Source organism: Phyllostomus discolor, chromosome 1, assembly GCF_004126475.2.
Source record: "Phyllostomus discolor isolate MPI-MPIP mPhyDis1 chromosome 1, mPhyDis1.pri.v3, whole genome shotgun sequence".
In the NCBI taxonomy this organism is placed as follows: domain Eukaryota; kingdom Metazoa; phylum Chordata; class Mammalia; order Chiroptera; family Phyllostomidae; genus Phyllostomus; species Phyllostomus discolor.
Genome location: NC_040903.2, coordinates 84,712,497 through 84,730,160, shown reverse-complemented (window position 1 = coordinate 84,730,160; position 17,664 = coordinate 84,712,497). Strand labels below are relative to the sequence as shown.

General features: G+C 32.9%; 1 protein-coding gene across 2 annotated transcripts in view; it reads right to left on the bottom strand.

The window, feature by feature from the left end:
- The window catches only part of TBCK (TBC1 domain containing kinase), a 186,422-nt gene that overhangs the window by 104,610 nt on the left and 64,148 nt on the right, over positions 1-17,664 (bottom strand). For both annotated transcript variants that reach the window (XM_036025646.1, XM_028507475.2), the window contains exons 13-19: positions 11,617-11,666; positions 11,328-11,457; positions 10,008-10,106; positions 8,153-8,215; positions 7,537-7,663; positions 5,926-5,976; positions 4,574-4,657 (exon numbers count right to left, since the gene is read on the bottom strand). In XM_036025646.1, the coding sequence (XP_035881539.1) occupies positions 4,574-4,657; positions 5,926-5,976; positions 7,537-7,663; positions 8,153-8,215; positions 10,008-10,106; positions 11,328-11,457; positions 11,617-11,666 (604 nt within the window). The remainder of the gene's footprint in view (positions 1-4,573; positions 4,658-5,925; positions 5,977-7,536; positions 7,664-8,152; positions 8,216-10,007; positions 10,107-11,327; positions 11,458-11,616; positions 11,667-17,664) is intronic.

Genomic DNA, 17,664 nt, shown 5'->3' with positions numbered 1-17,664 from the left:
TGATACTTGGAAGTTTAAACTTCAAAAGACCATAAAACAAAATGGTGGGGAAGGACAAAAAGTAAATCAATGAAATGAGAGCTGAACATTTCTAAATGCAAGCCCAAAATAAACATTTTGAAGAAAAACAAACCACTGTTCTTCCATAAACTTTAGTAACCAATAATCAGTGTACTGTTTCAGCTCTTTCTTTAGCTCTCCATCTGTCTCTTCCAACAGCGTGCACGAGATGTGACTACTGGATGTTTTATCAACTCATTTTCACGCAATACTCTTCCTTGTTCTCTGTCTTAAAGAATCTTTGTCTCTTTTCACCAAATTCCTTTTCAAATTTCAAATTCACTAATAAGTATCCTCTCTTTTGTAAAACATTTCCAGATATGCCATTTCTTCCCTTTACCACCAAAAAAGTAAAAATAAATCAAAGTAACCTCCCTCCCTCCTTCCTCTGTTCTAATACAGCAATATGTATACTTATCTCATTGACTCACAATTAGTAATTTTCACATTTACTTCCCATATTGTGCTATAAAATCTCTTGGAAAAGGATTGAATGTCATTTACCTTAAGAGCCTCAATTCCTTAAGCAGTGACTGACACAGAGTCAGTGCAGAACAATTATTTAACTGAAAGACTAAATTGACTGAAACTATGTTTTTTTTCTTATATAACACAGAGAGTCAATATTAACACCAAACAACTGATTTAAAGCACCACATCTATTGTTTCTTGGGAAAATATACATGGTCAATTTTTCATAATATTAAAAACATTTATTGTGGCTTTAAAAAGTTTCAGAATTAATTAGCAACTCAAAATCTTAAATACAAATTTATAAAAGTTATAACTCAAAATTACTACTTCTTAGAGAAATAATTTGGAGATGTGTTAATTATAATGTTCAGTGTTTTAAAAGATATACTGTTGACTGATCCAACTAAAAAAGACTTTTTTTAACTTTCTGACTAGTCTCTCAAAATTCATTTGATGTACATTATGGTTTCTCTCACATTTTCATAAATTAAATAAGATCTTGTCTTGTTTACTTGAATAATAATCCTTTTAACAGAATACTAAAGTAGTTCTGTAGTTAAAAAGTATAAAACTATTTTTTGATGTTGAAAATTCATTATCACTAGATAATTCACACCAATGTCAATGTGAAACCATTATTGGAAAAATAAACTTATTTTAAAGGTAAACAATTTCTATATTTTCAAACAGGCACTTACTTACGCAGAACCAAAATAGGAATCACTGTAATATAAGCTAGTTAATACAGCCCTCTGAAAGCTGGTCACCTAGGGATCACTCAGCATCTAACAAATTTTATAGCCAATTCATCTTATAAGTTCTGTTTTAACTGCTTTTTGAAGCTTCTCCAAATATCTTCATCCCTCTTAAAGTACAGAAATCTAACTAGGCACTATGCTTTAGTAGGATCCTGACAAATTTGGAAAAAAGATAATTACCAGGTTTTTAGATTTGAAAGTACAGTTAATGTTACAAGTTCATGTTAGATTTAAAAACAACAGCATTATATTGCTGACTTATATTTAACTGAGGATTAAGGAATCGCCTTTTGTACTGCACAACTACTAATGTGATAATTTTCTACCTTTAATGTTTTCAGTATGTATTTGGTCAGTATTTGAAAAATTATTTTCATTGCTTATAGCTTCTGAAATCTCATATCATCCAAGGTGTGTTAAATTCAGTCACTTATTTTTTTGCCAGCATAAATAATTTATCGCAAACTCTCCAATATCATACAATAGTGGGTCTGACAATTCCCTCGAGAGTAGACTTGGGACGGCAGGAGCAGGATGCAGGGAATGTAATAAAAGTGAAGAACGTTAAGACATTAAGTTGCTGAGGGGCAGACTTCATGCTGTAACCTGCTGGTGATCAATTTTAATCAACTAAGCTACCTTGGGGAGGAAGGAACTGGGCTAGGCCATGAACTCTCCTTTGACCAGTGCACTCCAGGTTTCTGGCCCTCCCTGTTGCTTCCTCATTCACGGTCCTATGGGGATGAGGGAGGTATGGAGAGTTAATAAGAGCTCTAGCTGCCAGGTTTGTGAGTGCTACCGGTTGACCATGGGGTTCCCAGTCTAGTCCTTGGCTGGGAAAAGCTTACAAGAACTTGGACCTTGATTGTAGTTTCTTCTGACAGAAATTACTAGAATCTTAAAAAGTACATCACCCATTCTATAAAAAACATCTTTGATAAAAAAATAAGATAACCATGAATAAGTGTGGAACACATCTCAATTAGCAAGATACAACACATACTCTTATAGGATATCACTCCATAAATTCTTAGAAGATAACATTGCATGACTCTTGAAGTTGGATGGCTTTACTACATTAACCTACAAGAGAAAAACAACTTCCTCTCTATAAAAATACTCATCCTTGACTAAAAAGTCAAAGCAAAATATTATTGTTTTCTAAAAAACAGTTTTAAATTAATCCTAACTTTATCCAGGTCCACATTAATGCAGAGTATTAGGCATATCCATTTCAAATCATTTCTAAATACAAATATAAATCAATAAAATTTCATTTCAAAATTCACAAAAAGACACTGGGTCATTATATCAACTTCTAGCACCTATCTATGTTGTAAATTCAAAGTTGTAAAGATTGTTTGGTGTGCTTATAAACACAAACACAAAATTTTTAAAGGTTTAGATTATTTTTTCTATAATTCAATGTACATGATGTTGGAAAAAAATATTTTTATGTGTTAGCTCCTTATCCACATTCTTTTCCTTCTCCAATTTTTGGCCTCTTTATCTTTTTAATTTACATTTCTACTTCCTTTCTAGTTATTTTCCCATTACCTTGACTTCTGATGCTCTAATTGTATGCTCATTTCTAAGTAAAAATTACTCACTGAGGTCCTACTTATTCAGAGTGTTCAGTCAAGTGCACAGAGCCTACAGATTTCCTGCTTCTTGTATTCAAACTGAGTGAATTATTGATATAACAAACTATAGAGACATAAATGTAAATAAAACAAAACACTAGTTTCAGGTTGTTGAAAATTTAGTAGAATTAGTAAGATATATATTACAACTAAAAAGTCTAAATAAAGGTGGTATCTGAAAAGTGTCATAAAATGGGTAAATGGGAAGAGTATGAGAAGAACACTGTAGTCTGTTCCAAAAGAAATACAAAAGTATAAGATAATTCCTTGCCCTTAAAACATTTAGATTCTTTTGGTTCACAGGCCAGTGCTCAATCCACTGAGCCACACCAGCCAGGTCACAGCATTTAGGTTCTTATTGAAAAGATAATGCATAATATACAGGGTCCAGCATAAATAATGCCCCCTTTTTATTACATAAAAATATTTTACTACAAAATCATAAGTATGTAATTCTGTAACGTAACAATATCACACTTAAGCAGGTCATATGACATTTTAGGTGAAATGTTCAAATTGCCGTCCATCTCGTGCAGGACATTCACAAACCTACCAACCATACTCAATGGTGTTACTTTTGCTAGACCCAGTATAATGCCATTATAATATTATTAAATTAATTGTAAAAACAATAGCAATAAAATAGTAATAGTAATAAAATAATAGCCAGTGTTATTGAATGTTTCTATGTGCATTGACATATTTTATGCTTAAATTTTACAAAAACCTTTATTTTAGATATGAGGAAAATTATAACTAACTAACATATGCTGTGTGTCCAAGATTACACAGTAAGTAACCCAGTTTAAATTGAAACAAAGTTTGCCTGATTCAAACCTGTATATTAGTTTTTGTTATACTACTTCCAAAAAGGAGTTCAGAAAATTATATTAAAAGTTATGTTGCCCCTGGCTGGCGTAGCTCAGTGGATTGAGTGCGGGCTGGGAACCAAAGTGTCCCAGGTTCGATTCCCAGCCAGGGTACATTCCTGGGTTGCAGGCCATAACCCCCAGCAACCGCACATTGATGTTTCTCTCTCTCTCTCTCTCTCTCTCTCTCTCTACCTCCCTCCCTTCCCTCCCTAAAATAAAATAAATAAAATCTAAAAAAAAAAAAATTAAAAAAAAAGAAAAAAAAAGTTATGTTACTGGAAGAATTCACAAATGAATTATGCTATGACATAAACTCTAAAGGAAGATGTGCATTTATGAAAATAGAAATGAACACATTTTGGGGGTTCAAACATGGGGAATGAAATGAATGAGAAGTGTTTTTAATATTCTATTTATTTACATAGTTAATACTGTTTCATCTTTTTATTAATTCATAATAGCCTTGCTGCACAAAGAAACTTTTTGTGGGCAATTTTAATTGTGAGAGAGAAAAATAGTTTATTTTCTTAAACTAACATGCCTAAATTTGAACTAAACTGAGATAAGATATTGAATAGTTATTAGAAAAATACCATAATTCTTTGAGGACTTTGGAGTAAAAGATTAAACTTGATGTCTTCACTGGTTTTAGTAAGCATTATCACTCTATTTTATTGGATGAAAATCATAAATTTAACTGCTTATCAGTTACCTGACATAAAAAAGTACATCCCCTTAAAAAGACAAAGGAAAGGTATTTGATTACCTTGTATCACATGTGAGTTGTCTTTCAAGAAGAAGTTATACAGGTATTTGGGAATAAAAGCAGACATACACGCATATGCTAAGGCTAAGAAAGAAGAAGGCAAAGACATATGACAAATTAGTTAACGGGGTAAATGTTTGGTGGTCATTCACTCACGCATCACACACTCCTTGAATCTACTATTAAACTAGAGTTACAATTTAAGGGGAGAAAACAACCCTCTGCTCTTTAAAACAGAAAATATTTTGACAACAAAATATAACCATTTAGTATCTTTTCCATTTCAAACTAATGTAGAAATTTTTATCCCACAATAATAAAAACTTTTATTATCTGAACTTATACAAACTTTTTAACAATCTCTAAACATGGACATTAGTAATGAACTATACAAACCTCAAAATACTTAGTTTTTGTTGATGCAAAAAAAAAAGCCTCAGAACTTGGATTTAGGAACACCACTCATGAATTGTTCTTTCAAACACAGATTGCTTACTACTCTTAGAGCAATATGTGTGATAATGGAATGTACCTAATTAAAAATAGCAAACTTGTAGTTTAGCTAATGAGAAATACCATAGCATAGTACATTTTTAAATCAATTCAAATTGTGAAATTTTAGCTTTTTGGGATTATGCTGTCTGTACTCATTTCCAGAAATCTATGCAAAATCTGACATGAAACAGCATTTGAAAGGATGGAAATTCTGAGATTGAGGCTTCTAGAGATTCATGTTATGTATATGGTAAATACATTCTATAAGTGATATCATTAGAGATTTGAGCCATTTAAGTGTAACACATGTTTATGAAAAATCTGCTATAAAAAGACATTATAAGAGGGGAATAGAAAACAGAAAAAAATCAATCATTAAATAAAGCTGCTAGGCAAAAAAAGGATTATTATATTAGTATATAAGTAACTAGAATACAAAACATACACAATACATTCTCGAAATACAAAGTGCTGGGTTTTGGAGGAAGAATGAGCAAGTTTTCATTAAGGAGGTTGAAACGATAGGCTTTGGAGATACAAAATTAATACTGATTTCTTTGTAAATTGTTTGGGAAGTATAGACTAAAACTAATCACTAAAGAGGTAAAAATTTTCTCCAATGTTTCATAAAAATGGTCACCAAAGTAGATAAATGTCTCAGAATAATCAATGAGAGACTAGTCACTGCCTCATTACAACTGAAACTCTCCAATAATAAATTCTTTACATCCTCTAAAATTATATACAGATTACTTCACAGATATTTATACTAACTGCTAGGGGAAAAAATTTCATGTTTGAATAAAATATTTTAAAATAATATGCACCAAGATTATTTAAATGATAAATAACCTTACCTTCATTATTGAAATTTAAATATAGAAATGGAGCGCAAAGTGAGTCAAGACCTGATGGGGAGGGGTTGAAGAAATTCAAATAAGCATAATTAAGTAGAATTGTAGATATATATCTTATCAGTTCTCTACATTACCTCTGCATAGATTACGTATTATAAATACTGCACATCCAGAAATATATTACTTCATGGGTTACTGTGGGAGTAACTGATAGTGACTAGCACATAGTATGCCCACAATACAAATCAGCTATTATGATTATCAATATTATTATGAGTTGAAGAGAGAAACAAACTAAACAAAAATGTAAAAATGATAGAAGGCTTGGGCTACAGTCCCATTTCTGACCCTGTGTGTTCTTGGCAATCACTTAACGTCTCCAGGCATGTTTCCTCATCTGAGAGGAGGAGATTTGTCTTACGTGTTTCTCCGGTATCATGGAAAAACATCCTTTAAAATTGTGAAGTAAAATATAAACATACGACATATTCCTTTTATAATAGTGCTGTTCAAAAAATAATAATACTGTTCATATGTTGTCATGTTGAGAGAATGTACATAAATCTATCTACAATTGTTACAAAGACACAGAACTCCTCTAATATGGACAAAGCTAGGAAAAATAATTGCTTCATTTGAAGTTTGGCCAGAAATAGATAATTACAATATTTAAAAAAACACTGGAACTAGAGAGCATTATGCTATGCGAAATAAGCCAGGAGGTAAGGGACAAATACCGTATGATCTAACTTATTAGTGGAACCTAATCCACAAAAGAAAAAAGCAAGCAAAATATAACCAGAGACATTGAAATTAAAAACAATCTAACAATAGCCAGAGGGGAGGGTAGAGGGGACAGGGGGGAGAAGGGTTCTCAGGAACTACTATAAAGGACACGTAGACAAAACCAAGGAAGAGGGTGGAAGCAAGGGAGGGAGGTGGGTTTGGCTGGGGTGTGGGGGGTGGGGAGTGGTGGGAAGAAAATGCAGACAACTGTAAGTAAACAGCCATAAAGTAATTTATGAAATAAAAGAAAATAAAACCCCCCACTGTTTATTACAGCATATTCAAATATAGGACTGGTTGAAATCAGTTTCTCATTTGTGAATTTACAAATGGCCACAAAACTAATGAGAAAAGTAAAAATCAGGATATGGAACATGAAGATATTTTTTAAAAGATAATAAATGAAATAAACAGTTTAAGGAGTATCCTACTCCCCAATTCCCAATAAATAGGTTAAGCATAAACTGTAAAGCAGTAACTGTTTAGAATATCAATTGGCCCCAAATTATTTGTGCTATAAAATTATTGTTATTTTCATAAGCACTGAAACACAAAGATTATAATTTTACAAAATGCTCTTTCTACTTTTCTAATTACTATGATGGCAAATTGTCTCATTAAACATCATAGCTTTATCTATTGGCATTTAGGCAAACTTGTAAAAAATAGTTCTTATAAACCTTTCAATAAATGGATCATAGCTCTAGTACTGACTTTTCTCAAAGCAGGGGATGTTTTGATATTTGTTATAATTTTTAAAATTGTTGGTCATGCAACATGCTCCTAATACTTCAAAAGGTGTCTTAATGATTGGAAAAAAGTTACCTTGCCAATACACAAGATCAGGATGGGATACTACCCAGGCTTTTAATACACGCCTAAATTTTGCATGACCTTCTGGTGATGATAACAGTTCATCATACTGATGACAACGAGGAATGTCCACTTCAATCTGTAAAATAACAAAACAATATGATATAACTGTGATCAACAATAACCCCAAGAAAAAAATAAAAAAGATATTGCATTATGAATTTCAGAATAGACCACCTACATAATGCTGGTGTTTAAAATTTTTGAATTTTACATTAATACTCTAGAAACAACAAAAAGCTTGTATACTTAAGGAAAATGACCATTTCTTTTGAAAAGGTATGTATCCATATAGTTTTCAAAAAATTCTTTCTTTACAACATGGTCTAAATAAAGGACAAATTCTACAGATAACAATGTATAATTATTAAGAAAAATTACTTGGCCTAAACTCCTTTTAAGGATAGTTCTAACTCACTAACTTATGAGTACAAAAGTTAGGCTTACTCTAAACAGTGTATGAATATGATGGCTGCTGAGCATAATGAAAGGAAGAAAATTTCCTCCTGCCTTTCTATAATTTTAAGATTTGGCAAAATTATGTTGTTCAAGAAAATCTAAATCTTACTTGTCTATCTGTAGGAATTGGAGTATCTTTATCAATTGCATCATACTTGGCATGAATAGCCCCCTGCAAAAAATAAGAGATTAATAATAATTCATCATATCCTTGGTAAATTATTAATTTAGGTAAATATACTTCTTATAAGCACCTATTGTTGACAACCCACTCAATTATACATAGGCACATTAAAAACCAAAATATACCTCTCAGAAAAATTATCTACGGTTTTGAGATTTTGTGACTCAAGTCCATAACAATTTGTCAATTTGTCCTGAAAGACAAACACATTGGATGAGTCATGGAGCTAATAAGTGTGCTAGTCAAGCTGCCCAGCCTCCACAACACAGGACAGCCTTGCTGTTCTCCACTTATTACTACCTCAAACATAGTTGGTTTTATGAAAATCGTTTCAAAAAAATTTTGGGGGGGTGCATGGGAGGTCATCCCACAAATTTTCCTGTAAAGTTGGTAATGAAAACAAAAATAAAAGGGAACTGTTTTAAAGAGCGGTAGTTCAGCACCAGGAAGTAGAAGTTTAAAAGAGTGAAGCATGGAATATTATGTAGGTATGGAATCATTAAGGGACTAAACAGATCATTTACACTTTTTAGTTATACCAGTACAGAAGAAATGATTGAATAAAGCACTTCAAATCTTAGTCATGTTCAAAAGGACCAACAATGGAACAAATTTTATTACTCTGGTTTACTGTAATCATGTAGAAAGAACCAGTAATTTGGGGTTCAAATTATGACATTGGCTGTATCAACTTCTATGGTATGTCTATTTAATGACAGATTTAGACATTGACCTCATTGACCTCCTGACCTCAGAAGTAACCTTGAACTTTAGCATTATATGGTTCTACAATGCTAACTATTAATGTGTGGTATGGAACAATAGGCATTCTTATAAAACAACCACCCAAACTCAAAGATGTTTGTAGAATCTCATCAAAGGAATCAGGAATAAATAAAATTAGTTTAAAAGGGAGCTGAAAAGAATTAAAAATAGTTTGAGGAAATTCAGGAAAAAAATGTATGATGGACATCCATAAGACATTGGTAAGAGAATATCTGAGGCAGGATGACAAAGAAATTGATGGGGGAAAAAAGGGGGTGGTGAGAATTTGGCCCATTTTCATGACTGCTGTTACCAGAGTTCTCTGTTAGTACTGCAAGTCACCCTGACAACTTGGAACACCTCTCCTTTCCTCATTGCCACAGGTTAGTCATTGTACAAGACAAAGTAGCTATTTGTCTTGGCAGCATGGTTCTTGTGCAATTGGTGTGCCAAAAGGCACTAAAATATGTTAATGATTTTTGATATGGTTCAAGTGGGAGATTTCTCCAAACTTAGATAGAACTACTTACAAACAGACAATTCTATTCCTAAATAAACATATTTTATAGGCATGATAATATACTTTTACAATATTTTACAATATTTTGCTATTGTGTTCTTTTCCTCCATTCTTTTCACTTAAAATTACCAAATATTCTTTTTTTTTACATTTTATTTACTTATTTATTTTTAGAGAGAGAAGGGAGAGAGAAAGAGAGAGAGAGAGAGAGAGAGAGAGGGAGAGAAACATCAATGTGCAGTTGCTGGGGGCCATGGACTGCAACCTAGGCATGTGCCCTGACTGGGAATCGAACCTGCGATGCCTGATTCACAGCCCGAACTCAATCCACTGAGCTACACCAGCCAGGGCAAATCACCAAATATTCTTAATGCTTATATTTTACTACATAACTTTCTAACTAGAAAAACATATATTTGGAAAGTACTTTCCTACTCCTTCCTTTTTTCTTAGCAGTCTTATAATTAACTTCTAACCTTCTCTTTTCTTTCTTACCTCCACTCCCAGAAGAGCAGCCCAGGTTAAACCTCTCATAAGTGGAGGAATATCAACTCTTGCTTCTTTCCAGATTTGATTTTTTTTATATGGATAAGCCTAGAGATGAAAAAAAAGATATAAAAGCGTCTCAAATTACTAAGTAGCATATATTCATCTAAAAGTCCTAAATATATACTAGTGATAAAATTGAAAGAGATCTTCAATAAATTTCTAACTATCTTTCATGTTACTACTTTGGTACTATTAATACACATAAGTTGGCAGTGCAACGGTTCCCTATATTCTATAAATCTTATATAGTACAATGAGAGGAGAACTCATTCTACTGTTTTTAATCATTCCGCTCTATTTGGTGCTCTGAGACAATTATCAATGAGTCACATGGAGAACAATACTACCAGTCTCATATGGGTTAAATAATGCATGTTTATCACTTTGTAAAAGATCTGGTGATACAGAAAGTATTTAATAAATGTTATTATTATGGCTACTTCTATATCCTTGCATATAAATCTTTCCTTTTATAAATTTGTCCTTTAGGAGAGAGTTCTAGAAAATAATTATTATGACAAAGGGTATACATATTGTTAAGGCTCTCTATATACAGGGTCTGGCACAAAAAACACCCCTTTTTATTACATAAAAATCTTTTACTTTAAAATCATAAGCATGTAATTCTGTAAAATAACAATATCATATCAAGCACACTGTATGAGATTTTAGGTAAAATGTTCAAATTGCTGTCTTCTCATGCAAGACATTCACAACCTTACCAACCACCCTCAATGGCATTACTTCTGTTGGACCCTGTATACTTTGAAACTGCTTTATATACTGTTTCAGTCAATTTATACTTATTCTAAAGGAATGAGAGTGCCAATCTTAACATGCCTTTGTTCACTTTACTAAATTGATAATCAAATTTTTCTACTAAAATTTCCTACTAAAATGTTTTTCATTCCTAGTGAAATTAAACATTTGAATAGATTTACTGATCAGTTGTATTTCTATTATGTTCCTTATTCATTTCTCTTCCAATATGGGTGCTTTTCCTACAGATTTTTCATTGTTCTTTAAACATATAACTATTAATCTTCTGTCTCATATGATTTTGCATATTTTCTACATCTTGTTTTTACTTTTTAATTTTATTTACCATGAACATGTATCATTTTTATAATTAAATGTTAATTAGAAAAGATATGTCATAAAAATTAGTCTTCTCATGACATCAAGATTCCCTAATAATTGCCAGAGAAATAAAAAATAAAGATTGAATGTGGGCTCTTATAAAACTTTCCACATTAGAACCCCTACCTTTAGCAGCCTGTCAAAGAGAATGATTCTGTTTAGTTGGTACTCTGTGTCCCTCTCTCGGATGATTAAAGGGAGAGTGGCGGCAGCGGACAACTCATTATTGCTGTTTGAATGAGGTAAATTAGACTGGCTGTAAAAGAGAAACAAAAGCAGAAAAAAAGGTATAATATTTAAAAAAACAAAACACCATACTAAGTGTTCTATTTAGAAAATAGTCTTCAGAGAAAACATATGTTCCTTACCAATCAGCAAAGAAAAATAAGTATAAAAGGGGATGATATATACTCACTCATCTTCAAGTAGTGGGTAAAATGCTTCTCCACCAACATCTTTTAATCTCTGTGAATTAAAAGAGAAATATTTACATATGAGAATCTGAGACAAAAACACTGAACCATATTTAAAAAGGAAAAATAATGTAAAGTTTATGAATTTATAAAGGTACCAAGAGGAGTATAAAATGAATTTAAAATTCATTCCTATCATAAATATGCAAACATACTATTCCTCTAGTGATTTAGCTCTGAAGACTAGTTTTTATATGTTGATTATTTATACCTCCAGGAGTGTCTTGTAAATGTTAGACTACTATTATTTTTTCCAAACACATTTCAGAATTTTTTAAATTGCTATAAAATTTAATAAATGAATAAAGCATTTTTTAAATTAAAGGTTACTTTAAAAATACATATCTTTTAATTTAAAGCACAATTAGATTTATGTTTTTTCTTCAGAATTAATACAAAGACAACAGTAAGAGTGCTAATAAAAAATTCAAAAGAATTTCTCACAACATATTTTGAATATGTATGATTCAAATACTGAATAAATCCACTGATGAAGTTCATTTTTCTTAATTATCTCTTCACAAAGTAACTATAATAAATGTTGCCCCAATAACAACATTTTGCAGGACTTTAGGTATCCTTCAAGAATGGGTGAAGGCAGGCAGTAGTAAAGTAAGATCTTACATCCAGCCTAAGCAAGGGGATCCAAGTTAATGCCTTCTTGCCTGCTGCTCTGCCCCAGTGCAGCGTCCAACCTGAATGCAGACTGCCTGCCCCTGTGGGCACTGATGCAGACGTCCAAGCTCTGTGTGTGGCCAGCACTGACCTTCTACTGCTCAGAGCCACTGTGCACTCCTCCACGGCAGTTATTCCCAGAATTTTGTAAAGCCAAAGAAAAATTTTTAACTCAACATTGAGAATCTGGCAAACACTGGTTTTATGGTTGGCTTCTGTCTAAAATTTGACAGGCCATGCACTTATCCATCTTGCCTTTAAACCGTTCGGTATTTCTTTCATGGATTAAAATTTAAAGTAGAAATATAAGATTTCCCTAAGTTTCACTGCATCATTATTACATTTTTTAAAGTCTGGATTTTATTGTCCTTAAAGGAATAAATATTATTTTTAAGTATATTTTCTGCTTTTATTACTAAATAAAAACTCAGTATATCAAATGCAGAAAAGAGCAAAATACTTATACAGAAAAGTATAAGATAAAATTATTTTTTGGTTTCCATAGTATTTCAAAAAATCAGCAATGTTATCATTTTAAAATATATTTAGAATAAAATTTAAATTTAACTTGTATTTATATACTTTGGGTTATATATAAGTTAAATTAAGAGTAAAATGAAATCAGTTAAAAACATATATTTTGGATGTAGTTTATTGTTTGCTCCTTGTATTGCCATTTATCTACTATATACATTCTCTCTTCAAAGAGTTCATTATATTATGTAGTAATAATTATATATTTTTAATTTTTTGTTCCTGGCATTATGACAGATAAGACATTCTAATATCTTCAAATTATATAATAGGTAAAATATCAAATGACAGAAAAAGCCTTAAAAATAAGGAAAATGCAGTGATATGAGACATAAACCTGGGCTTAGAGAAAAAGGAGGGAACCAGTGCTGGTAGCCATGGCCTAGGGTTTTAGAGCACAGTGGGATGAAGTCTTGGTTGGGCACCTGATTCACTGCCAGTCAGACAAGGGAAGACCATGCTAAATCCAGGTACAGAAAGAAATGTGTGTGTGTATGTTTTGGGAGGTTGGGGGGTGCTGCTAACCTCCCCAGGTTAGAGAAAAACAACAAGGAATTTCAGCTTCATCTACGCATGGTTAAAATAAAAAGGCTAAGAGTTTTGGTTTCCAGTTCAATGTTCAAACAGCTTGAAAGTCATTCCTCCCCCTCTAACAAAAAGAAAAAATCTAAACAAACCGGAAGTCAACTTTTTTTAGATCAGAATTAGAACAAAATGCTGCCTGGAAAACTGGAGAGCCAGGCAAATACAGAAAATCACAGCTAAGCTGGAGCAGAAGTCACTGTCGGAGCCTGGTAAGAAAAACTGAAGGACAATTGACTAAGCACTGCAGACTTAGCGAGGACTAACTAGAGAGAGAAAAACTGGAGACCCGGCTGCAGGGGAGCCCACACTCCACGAGTTTTACCTCTACAGGTACCAACAGATTCTCAGGATAAAGATCTGAGAAAATCCCCTCAGCTTCTGTAGACAGAAGGGTAATGTAATCATTCTGAAATTCCCTCAGAGCACTTTGTTTTCATCAGTAAAGACCTCCCCTCAAATGCAGGAGACTGTTCTGCGTGGCATGGGCCCAGCTCCCACTCGGAGATGCACAGGACCCACACCCAAGGATAGGTTCTCCAGTGGGGAATCAGGCCTGCAATGTGCCTAGGCCACTTTGAGTCTTGCTCTTGCTAAAAATCTCCCTCACCCTGAATTGAGGACATTTACTGCAAAGTAACCTCCTAAAATCCATGCTAAACCTTCCAAAGATGAATGTAACCACTTTTGCCTTTTCATTTACAAATATCCCTCCTCTGTGATGTGATTAGAGGCGTTGGTTCCTCTGTTTTCTGTAAAAGGTAACCACCTAAAGCCAACCTGCGCATAGTAAATGAGGACCATCATGTAATGTGCCCAGTAACTCAATAAAGGCCTGTCAGGGCAAGGGCCAAGGCTTTTGCTCCCCTTGAGAGGAAAGTCATGCTGTCCCTTTTCCTCCACTGGACTCGGTAGTCCATGTGAATATATCATTTCATCTATAATGATGCAGAACACTGTGGGCCAGTCTCTGCATCACTCAAAAACTATTTTATAGAGCCTAAGTGACTGAGGGGAAAGAAAACACCCAACTCTAGCCTCCTCTAGTCTTTGATGTGGAAGATAAATACCCAATTTCTGCTGCCTATTGCTTTCCTGTCTTATGAAGTAGAGAGGAAAGCTGAACATTACAGCCCAGAGACGGGCTCAGTAAAAGTGCGAGAGCTAATATAGGATTACAGAACACTTTTCCTCCCCTACCATACCTCTGTATCAATAGGGCTTCTGTATAATAACAGATTGCAATGGAAAGAATTGAAAGTCTCCGACCCTATTTTAAAAAGTCTCTAGGGAAACCCAAAGACAACAGAGAAAACAAGAACAAGGACAGTTGAAAAAATTTTAGCCTCTGACAAAAAAGCTACGCGAATACTAAACAGCTAGATAAACAGGAAATCTTACAGTAAAGGCCTATTCACCACAGTTCCCTTTATAGATTCATCATGCTGAGTTTCTAATAAAAAATTGCAGGGCATACTAAAATGCAAAAAAAGATACTCTAAAGAAACATAGAAAGCCTTAGAACCTGATTCATAAATGGCAGAGATTTTAGAATGATCAGATCAGGAACTTAAAAGAACTATGATTAATATGTGAAGGGCTCTAAGAGGAAAAAGTAGACATCATACAAAAACAGGTGGGTTCTATATGCAGAAAAATGAAAAGAATGTTAAGAACATAAGTGATTTTGAAAAGATGACAATAGAAACTTTCTAAATTGAAATGCAAAGAGAAAAGTGAAAAAAAAAACCCCAAAATATTCAATGAAATATCCAAGAATGATGGAACAATTAAAAAAGGTATGATCTATGTGTAATAAAATACCAGAAGGGGGAGAAAGGAAGGAATTGAAGAAATACTGGAAGTAATAATGACAAAAATTTTCAAAAGTCAACAGACACCAAAAGACAGAGATCCAGGAAGCTCAGAGAACTCTGGAAAGGATAAATACAAACACACTCACACACACAAACCTGCCCACATAAAAAACCCCACAATAACTAACCAACAAACCAACCAACAAAATAACCCTTTCCCCACACCCCAAGCCTAGGCATACTATATTCAAACTGCAGAAAATCAAAGACAAAGAGAAAATCTTGAAGGAAGCCATGGCCAGGGAGGGGTGGGGGTAGACTTTACCTATAGAGGCACAAGGATACACATGACATCAGCCTGCTCTTCGGAAACCATGCAAGCAAGAAGGGAATAGCATGAAATATTTAAAGTATTGAAAGGAAAAAGCAACAAAACTTCAATTTTTATATAGCAAAATTATCCTACAAAAGTGGAAAAACTAATTCTTAAGACAAACAAGAATTGAGGGAATTTGTTGCTAGTAGACTTGCCTTGCAAGAAATGTTAAAAGTTCTTTTCAGAGAAGGAAAATTACAGATTAGAAAATTAAATCCACATGATGAAAGGAAGACTGTTAGAGGAAATATAAATGAATATAAGGAATACGTTTCATTTTCCTATTCTTAATTGACCTAACAAATAACAGTTTGTTCAAAATAATAGACCAATGCATTTGGTGCAAAGCTTATGGATAAGTGAAAAGACTGGCAGCAATTCATTAAGGGATGGGAAGAAGGAAACAGGAATGCACAGTTAAAAAACAAATGTACAGCCCTGGCTGGCGTAGCTCAGTGGATTGAGTGTGGGCTGGGAACCAAAGTGTCGCAGGTTCGATTCCCAGCCAGGGTACATTCCTGGGTTGCAGGCCATAACCCCCAGCAACCGCACATTGATGTTTCTCTCTCTCTCTCTCCCATAACCCCCAGCAACCGCACATTGATGTTTCTCTCTCTCTCTCTCACTCTCTCTCCCTCCCTCCCTTCCCTCTCTAAAAAAAAAAATAAATGAATGAAATCTTAAAAAAAACAAAAACCAAAAAACAAATGTACTACCTAGGAAGCACTTTAGCATTATTTGAAAGTGAACTTAAATTAGTTGTAAATGTATATTGCAAACTTAAGGCAACCACTAAAATTTTTTAAAGAAGTATACTTCCTATGATAAAAGAGAAGAGGAAAATGAAATCATAGAAAATGGTCAATAAAAATTGAGAAAGCAGAAAAAGAAGTAATAGTAAAGAGAAACAGAGAGATGGAAGGAGGGAGAGAAAGAACAAAGAGGGCAAGGAATACAGAACAGTTCCCCATATGGTAGATATTAATGTAACTATATCAATAATCTACCAATTAAAAGATAGAAACTGTTAAAAAAAAAAAACAAGACCCAGCTTTATGCTGTTCATAAAAAAACCACTTTAAAGATGAAGACATAGATAGATTAAAGGTAAAGATCAGAGAAAGATATACAATGGTAACACTAACTGAAAGAAGGTGAAATAGCAATATTTATTCTTAAAAAAAATGACATTAAAGAAATTTCACACACACACATACACACATTCTATTTATAAGAGCAACAATAAAACATCTCAGAAATAAATTTGATAACTGACATATAGACATTAAAAAGGAAATTGTGATATGAAATAGGACTTAATGTGGCATATCTACCATTTTCAAGAAACAGGACTCTATATGCTAACTATATCAATTCCCTACAAATTAACCTATACATTTAATGCATTTCCAATCAAAATCCTATAATTTTTAATGAAATTTGAGAATATGATTAAACAGAGCTCATAGCCTATTTAGAAGAGAACAAATTAGAGGTTTTCCCTTTTTAGACTGTAAGACCCCATATAAAACTACGAACAAGATAGAGTACTATTGGCTAATGTGAGAAAAGTAAGTCCAAGATCAGAATAGAAGCCCAGAATCATATCCATGCAAATATGAATGAGCTGACATTATGAATCAACAAAATCAAATTATTTAATATAGTGCTAAAACAGCATGAATGAAATAATATTTCTTATGAATGAAATATATATTGGATAACCACCTCACACCTTATTAAAAAAAACCCAGGTGGATTAATGGACTAAATATGAAAAAAAAATTAAATGTTTTAAAAGAAAATATAAAAATATATTATACAAAATATATTTATAACCTTGGTATAACTATAAATAAGTTACAATAAGTAAATCACAAAAAAATGAAACATAGTTAACAATAAAAACACTGAAAAAAGAATTATATTCATTATGAGAAAGTTCAAAAAGTTAAAGGAAAACCTAGATTAGAAGAAATTTGCAGGGACTACATTTTTAAAAGCCC